This window comes from Coregonus lavaretus (genome assembly GCF_964263955.1).
Source record: "Coregonus lavaretus genome assembly, contig: HAP1_SCAFFOLD_489, whole genome shotgun sequence".
Classification (NCBI taxonomy): domain Eukaryota; kingdom Metazoa; phylum Chordata; class Actinopteri; order Salmoniformes; family Salmonidae; genus Coregonus; species Coregonus lavaretus.
Genome location: NW_028162170.1, coordinates 258,336 through 266,508, shown reverse-complemented (window position 1 = coordinate 266,508; position 8,173 = coordinate 258,336). Strand labels below are relative to the sequence as shown.

At 45.9% G+C, this 8,173-nt stretch overlaps 1 protein-coding gene and 1 long non-coding RNA gene across 2 annotated transcripts; both read left to right on the top strand.

Moving 5' to 3' along the window:
* Positions 1 to 1,047: 1,047 nt before the first annotated feature.
* LOC311119510 (serine/threonine-protein phosphatase 6 regulatory ankyrin repeat subunit A-like) lies at positions 1,048 to 5,405 on the top strand (the record flags this gene model as incomplete). Its single annotated transcript, XM_084194187.1, has 5 exons — positions 1,048 to 1,056; positions 3,957 to 4,014; positions 4,497 to 4,584; positions 4,807 to 4,924; positions 5,148 to 5,405. The coding sequence occupies 5 exons, from the start codon at positions 1,048 to 1,050 to the stop codon at positions 5,403 to 5,405; spliced, it is 531 nt and encodes a 176-aa protein (XP_084050313.1).
* A 1,880-nt stretch (positions 5,406 to 7,285) lies between these two features.
* Positions 7,286 to 7,821, top strand: LOC311119515. Its single transcript, XR_014611990.1, has 3 exons — positions 7,286 to 7,309; positions 7,438 to 7,529; positions 7,735 to 7,821. It is a non-coding gene; the product is annotated as an uncharacterized lncRNA (long non-coding RNA).
* The last annotated feature ends 352 nt before the right edge of the window (positions 7,822 to 8,173 follow it).

Below are 8,173 nucleotides of genomic sequence, written 5' to 3'. Positions count from 1 at the left end.
TTGACTTGCGCTCTGGTCTAAATTGTCTTTATATCTTCTTGAAAGAGAAGAGAAACCTGCAAACTGCTCTTGCTAGTATCACTTTTTATTATTGCTTTTATTAGCATTATAAAAACAATGATACTAGCAAGAGCAGTGTACGGGTTTCTCTTTTCTTTAAGGTTCTCATTGTTACCATCCACCTGATAGCTCAGATGTGAAAGGGCCTTTCTGAACTTGATATCTTGTTACCATCCACCTGATAGCTCAGATGAACGAGAGACTTTCTGAACTTGATATCTTGTTACCATCCACCTGATAGCTCAGATGTACGAGAGCCTTTCTGAACTTGATATCTTGTTACCATCCACCTGATAGCTCAGATGAACGAGAGCCTTTCTGAACTTGATATCTTGTTACCATCCACCTGATAGCTCAGATGTGAAAGGGCCTTTCTGAACTTGATATCTTGTTACCATCCACCTGATAGCTCAGATGTACGAGAGCCTTTCTGAACTTGATATCTTGTTACCATCCACCTGATAGCTCAGATGTGAAAGGGCCTTTCTGAACTTGATATCTTGTTACCATCCACCTGATAGCTCAGATGTACGAGAGCCTTTCTGAACTTGATATCTTGTTACCATCCACCTGATAGCTCAGATGTACGAGAGCCTTTCTGAACTTGATATCTTGTTACCATCCACCTGATAGCTCAGATGTACGAGAGCCTTTCTGAACTTGATATCTTGTTACCATTCACCTGATAGCTCAGATGTACGAGAGCCTTTCTGAACTTGATATCTTGTTACCAGGAACCTGGACTGTCTGAATCTGCTGCTCAACACAGGGGCAGACTTCAACAGAAAGGACAGCTTCGGAAGGTCTGTCTGTGGCATCAAATAACTTTCATATGTGATCTTTATGATAATGGGGAATATAGTATAGGGGCATATAGGAATTATTATGGGAAATATTGGGCGGCAGGTAGCCTAGCGGTTAAGAGCGTTGGGTCAGTAACCGAAAGGTTGCTGGTTCAAATCCCCTAGCTGACTAGGTGAAAAATCTATGTGCCCTGCAGAAAGGCACTTAACCCTAATTGCTCCTGTAAGTCGCACTGGATAAGAGTGTCTGCTAAATGACGTAAATGTAAAATGTAAATGTTATACAGCTCCAATAAGCTGTTTCTGTTGTTGATGTTGAATGGTTTCTGTGCGTTCTTCTAGGAGTCCTCTGCATTATGCGGCAGCCAATTGTAACTACCAGTGTCTGTTTGCCTTGGTGGGGTCTGGGGCCAGTGTGAACGATCTGGATAAAAGGGGTTGCACCCCGCTCCACTACGCTGCTGCCTCCGACACAGACGGAAAGTACGTCTCACACCTCTCTTACTGTTGTGTGTGTTGTGGTGCCATGACCTTTCACATTTCATTGTAGTCTGGAGAGTATGTTGTGGTGCCATGACCTTTCACATTTCACTGTAGTCTGGAGAGTATGTTGTGGTGCCATGACCTTTCACATTTCACTGTAGTCTGGAGAGTATGTTGTGGTGCCATGACCTTTCACATTTCACTGTAGTCTGGAGAGTATGTTGTGGTGCCATGACCTTTCACATTTCACTGTAGTCTGGAGAGTATGTTGTGGTGCCATGACCTTTCACATTTCACTGTAGTCTGGAGAGTATGTTGTGGTGCCATGACCTTTCACATTTCACTGTAGTCTGGAGAGTATGTTGTGGTGCCATGACCTTTCACATTTCACTGTAGTCTGGAGAGTATGTTGTGGTGCCATGACCTTTCACATTTCACTGTAGTCTGGAGAGTATGTTGTGGTGCCATGACCTTTCACATTTCACTGTAGTCTGGAGAGTATGTTGTGGTGCCATGACCTTTCACATTTCACTGTAGTCTGGAGAGTATGTTGTGGTGCCATGACCTTTCACATTTCACTGTAGTCTAGAGTATGTTGTTGGTCGTGTTTGAATACATACTAGTGTTAAATCTGCAGTGTGAAAGCTTGGCCACGTCTCCTTTGGGAAAGTGTCTCTGCTTGCTTATCTGTCTGTCTTGATGTTGGTATAATGATTAGTGAACTCTTGACCTCCGACCTCTAGGTGTCTGGAATATTTGCTGCGAAACGATGCTAACCCAGGGATCAGGGACAATCAGGGCTACAACGCAGTCCATTACGCGTCTGCGTACGGACACCGCCTCTGTCTGGAGCTGGTGAGTCAGAACCACAGGGGACTAGACGCCCTGCATTCACAGACCATTTTGTCTGCGTCCCAAATGGCTGTAGGGCCCATAGGGCTCTGGTCAAAAGTAATGCACTATATAGGGAATAGGGTGCCATTTGGGACAGACGTTGATATTCAGTAGGTTTTAAGGTGTGGTTGCATGTTTGTCGTGGCCGCATCGTCACTCTTGATGTTATTTTTCCAGATTGCAAGTGAAACACCTTTAGATGTGGTAAGTACCAGTTGGTTACTTTTCCTCACACTAGCTTGTTTAAGATACGAATGCAACACCCCAGTATGTCTGCAGGGGCTGGTCACTGAGATTTACAACATGAAACATGCTACTAGACTAACCTTCAAAGTAAATATGTTACAAGTCTAAACTGGCCCGTCCTTGTCTTTCCCCAGCTAATGGAAACCTCAGGGACAGACATCCTGAACGACTCTGATGTCAGAGCTCCCATCAGCCCCCTACACTTAGCTGTGAGTAAAGCCTACCTGCTCCTGTAGGGGTCTCGCCACATGACAAATGGCACCCTATTCCCTATTTAGTGCACTACTTTTGACCAGAGCCTTATGGGCCCAGATCAAAAGTACTGCACTACATGGGAAATAGGGTGCTATCTGGGATGCAGGCATGGTGTTGTTTTTCCACGAAAAGTTGATTGTCCAGACACTCACACACCATGTTCCTATCTGTTCCTGATTAGTGTAAAATACATGCATATTTTGACACGGTGATGATGAGGATGATTTCCTTATTTTGCCATTTGAGTTAATCAACCTCCAACAGAGGAGAAGTAGAGTGTTTCTAAATCTCACGCTTGGCAGGGACCTTCGATGTTGATGCTGGGCGGGAGAAAAAATGGGCACCCGATTTGAGAGACACTGGTCTACTTTAGAGGTCTAGGACTGTTTCTGTTCAGGCATACCACTGGTCTACTATAGGACATTGATTATATTAAGAGTGTATTTCTGTTCAGGCATACCACTGGTCTACTATAGGACATTGATTATATTAGGAGTGTATATCTGTTCAGGCATACCACTGGTCTACTATAGGACATTGATTATATTAAGAGTGTATTTCTGTTCAGGCATACCACTGGTCTACTATAGGACATTGATTATATTAGGAGTGTATTTCTGTTCAGGCATACCACTGGTCTACTATAGGACATTGATTATATTAAGAGTGTATATCTGTTCAGGCGCACCACTGGTCTACTATAGGACATTGATTATATTAGGAGTGTATATCTGTTCAGGCGTACCACTGGTCTACTATAGGACATTGATTATATTAGGAGTGTATATCTGTTCTGGCATACCACTGGTCTACTATAGGACATTGATTATATTAGGAGTGTATATCTGTTCTGGCATACCACTGGTCTACTATAGGACATTGATTATATTAGGAGTGTATATCTGTTCAGGCATACCACTGGTCTACTATAGGACATTGATTATATTAGGAGTGTATTTCTGTTCAGGCATACCACTGGTCTACTATAGGACATTGATTATATTAGGAGTGTATATCTGTTCAGGCATACCACTGGACTTTGCTTCAGACTTTGTGTTTGTTTCCATTCAGGCGTACCACGGCCACCACCATGCTATGGAGGTCCTGGTTCAGTCTCTGCTGGATCTAGACGTGAGGAACAGCCAGGGGCGCACCCCTCTGGACCTGGCTGCCTTTAAAGGCTATGTGGAGTGTGTTCATGTCCTCATCAACCAGGGAGCCTCCATCCTGGTTAAAGACTTCACCCTGAAGAGGACCCCCATCCACGCTGCAGGTACGCATAGGATATCACGTAAGACCTAGAGATTCTGTAATTCAAAAGTTTTCCTTACCAAGATGGACATTTGTTTGGTCATGTTGCTAGGACGCCAATGTCCACTCTAGGGATATTATATAGCATAGTGTGAAAATGCCCACTACACACTGATCTAAGGTCATTTTTTGTCATTATTGCTGAGGATCTGGGGAGGGTAAGCTGATCCTAGATCAGTGCACAGGGGGACTTCTATCCAGAGCCAGGTACACAGCTAGCAGGTGACAGGCTTCGAGGGCCTCAGCCCCAAAATGTTTTATTATCTGCTGTGTTAACATCATGAGGATGTCATCTACCAATACCACTGTTCTAGAAATCTGTCTGTTCATGTGAAGGTAATAGTCGTCCAGCAATCAGCTCATATCCTCTCTGTTTAGCCTCCTCTAGCTACCAACGGTCAATCATCTCACATTCTTATATCCTCTCTGTTTATCCTCCTCTAGCTACCAACGGTCATTCGGAGTGTTTGCGTTTGCTGATTGGAAATGCTGACCTCCAGAGTCCAGTGGACGTTCAAGACGGGAATGGACAGTAAGTCAATTGGGTTTTGGATACAATTCCTGAAATAAAGAGATTTTGACACTAGTTCTACGTCCCAAATGGCACCCTATGCCCTACTTGGTGCACTACTTTAAACCAGAACCCTATGGGCTCGGGTCAAAAGTAGTGTACCATATAGGGAATAGGTTGCCATTTGGGACTCAGCCTGGTTATTACCAGTTTGTAATATGACCTTGTTGTCTTGTGTATCAGAACCCCTCTGATGCTGTCAGTGCTGAGCGGACACACAGACTGTGTGTACTCACTACTCAACAAGGGAGCCAGCGTAGAAGCCAAAGACAAGTGGGGCAGAACAGCGCTACACAGAGGGGTGAGGAGGAGAGCTGGCTGTATACGCTCACACACAGAAAGAGACGGGGAGGCTCAAATATACATATTATCTTCAGAAAAGTAGTTGTCCATGGGTAGTGGTGTATTCATCCCTGTAGGGGGACCTGCCTCCAGACATCATTTGTAATAATTGATGATTCATTATTATATCATTGATTATTAGTTATTCAAATCCATTCTTGTCTCCCCGCCCTTCCTCCCAGGCGTTGACGGGTCATGAGGAGTGTGTGGAGGCCCTGCTGCAGCACAGCGCCAGCTTCCTGGTTCGGGACTGTAAGGGGCGGACCCCTGTCCACCTGGCGGCGGAATCCGGACACATCGGGGTGCTGGGGGGACTCCTACACGCCGCCCAGTCAGTGGAGACCCTCCCCGTCATCACAGACAACCAGGGCTACACGCCACTACACTGGGCCTGCTACAACGGTACGTACTGGACTAACGGAACACTAGATCTTTTCTGATTTTCTCTCTTCAGCACCGTAAACATGTCCCTGAATTAGGCAGGCCATACAACTAGGGGTGTAACGATTCGATTTGTATCACGATTCGTGGTTGTCGATACGATTCAAGGACGATATTGGTTCATTTAGAACGATACGATCCGAAACGATTCAGTGACTTGAAATAGATTCAGTAACCTTTTAGCCAAAAATTCAACCAGTGTGACTGAAATAAATACCTGGATACTGGACAGTGCAGGTGAAGTTTCCTAGATTCCTGTTTCTTGTAAGGACCGCAATGGTGGCTTGATAATTTCTCGCTCGTCGGCTTCTCCTCTGTCGTCCGCCATGCTATGTTTTGTTGTCTTTGCGCCTTTGCGCTGCTGCTGGCGTGGGGCGATGACGTCACGGATAGGCAGACTGAATCGAGTAATGTTTAAAGCCTTTATCATTAAAAGTGCTAAGAAAAAACATCCATATAAAGTCTGACGTGCTTAAATCCAATGGGTTATTTCCTAGTATCGATACAATCGATTTATTACATTTTAAAACGATGTTAGAGTGATATATGTTGTCCAAAAGGCCAACTCACCGAGCACAGATCGATGTAGTTGGATCATAGGAATATAAATCGATACATCGATGTAGTAGATGGATCGTTACACCCCTACATACAACGGTACGTACTGACTAACTGGACTGTAGCTCTGTTCTCTCCTCCATGAAGTGTACACTCATTCACTCCCTCTTGTGGCTTGAAAAGCATTCGATTGGTGTGGACGGAGCCATGTGGGGGAATGAACAAGACTACAACAGAATTAGGGGTTATGACTCTCAGTGGAGGACCTTACACTGAAACAGGACTTTGTCAGGGATTGACATAGCATATGTTGTAGCTAAAACATATTTTGTGACTTCACCATTGTCAGATGTGTAGCTTTCTCTGAGAGTATTGTTGTGGTCTGCAGCGACGTCATCTTTTTCCGGTATGAATCAATCTTCCACTAGGCCATGACACGTGTGTAGAGGTGCTGCTGGAACAGGAGGTTTTCCACAAGACCGAGGGCAACTCGTTCAGCCCCCTCCACTGTGCTGTGATCAATGACAACGAGGGGGCTGCAGAGATGCTGATTGACACTCTGGGGCCGGCCATTGTCAACGCCACTGACACCAAGAACCGGTAACTACAGCACATGACAAAGTCCTTTTCTTCTGGAGAATAATGTTGTCTTGGGAATAAAATGACCTCTGGGGTTGGATGAGGGATTGTAGATTAATTTTAATACATCTATTAGTGATTTTATATTTCTATGGTATAAACAGGGTTAATTGAACAAACTTGTTTATAACAGTCCTACATGATATCGGTGAAATAAGTTTCCTCTCTCTCCAGGACCCCCCTGCATGCGGCGGCTTTCACGGACCACGTGGAGTGTCTTCAGCTGCTGCTAGGCCACAACGCCCAGGTCAACTCCCCCGATGCCTCCGGGAAGACCTCCCTCATGATGGCTGCTGAGAACGGACAAACCAACGCTGTCGGTACGCAGCCCCCTCTCCTCCGCTTTGCCTCGCCCAGCCGGCTTAAGTTCAACATGTCTGTTTTACATTTTAATAAGTCGCTTCATTTCCTAATTGAGTTTCTTTATGTTTCTCTGTCTGTGTCAGAGCTGTTGGTGAGCAGTGCCAAAGCAGAGCTCACCCTGCAGGATGCAGTCAAGAACACTGCTCTTCATCTGGCCTGCAGTAAGGTGAGCATCCCCACATGAAGATGATGTTCATCTGAACAGTTGGCTCTCTCTGGTTGAAATTTTGGTCTGACATGTTTGACTCTGGTTTTTAAAGGGGCATGAAACCAGTGCTTTGTTGATATTGGAGAAGATTACAGACAGGAACCTCATCAACTCGACTAACGCAGCCTTACAGACGTACGTATGGTTCAGCTGTATTAATTGGGCCAGAAGAATTAGAAGAAGTGCACTATATAGGGAATAGTCTGGCATTTGGGAGGTATCCTCATTTGCTGCTGGCTAATCTGACGGTACTTTCTCCTCAGGCCGTTACACGTTGCAGCCAGAAATGGTCTGACGGTGGTGGTTCAGGAGCTACTAGTGAAGGGTGCTAGCGTGCTCGCAGTCGATTAGAATGGTAAGATCCATAACGCTAACACCGTTTTCTTCTGTACTTCTCTTCTCAATGTGTCCACAATTGTTTCTCTCTAGTCCACTGCTTGGTTATTGTCTTAACTTTGTATCTCCTAGCCTGCTGTTATTTCATGTTTTTCACCAAAAGTGTTATAGTAAACGGTGATGCTCCTGAAGTGACCCTCTGCTGTTCTGTTTGAACCCCTCAGGTTACACGCCTGCCTTGGCCTGCGCCCCCAACAAAGACGTGGCGGACTGCCTGGCGCTGATCCTGGCCACCATGATGCCCGTGTCCCCCTGCAACCCGGCGCCCAGCCTGTCCTTCAGTGCCATTAACCACTACACCACCAGCCCCTCCAAGAGTGTGACCTTCGACAGCCTGCCCGTGCTGCGCAGCGAGCACAGCTCCTACTGCAGCTTCAACAACATCGGCCACCGCGACCACGATGGAGGCTTCTACAAGGATGAGGAACTCAACGACTCAGACTCAGAGACATACTGAGGGGGGTGGTGGTCGCTGCCCAGGAGGGGAGCCAAGGGTAGGCGGATGGACAGTGAAGTGGGGCAGAGGCCACAAACAAATCCACACATACACACCGTGTCTTAAATCACCACAGCCAGCTTTGGGAGGGCACGAGCCGAGACAGT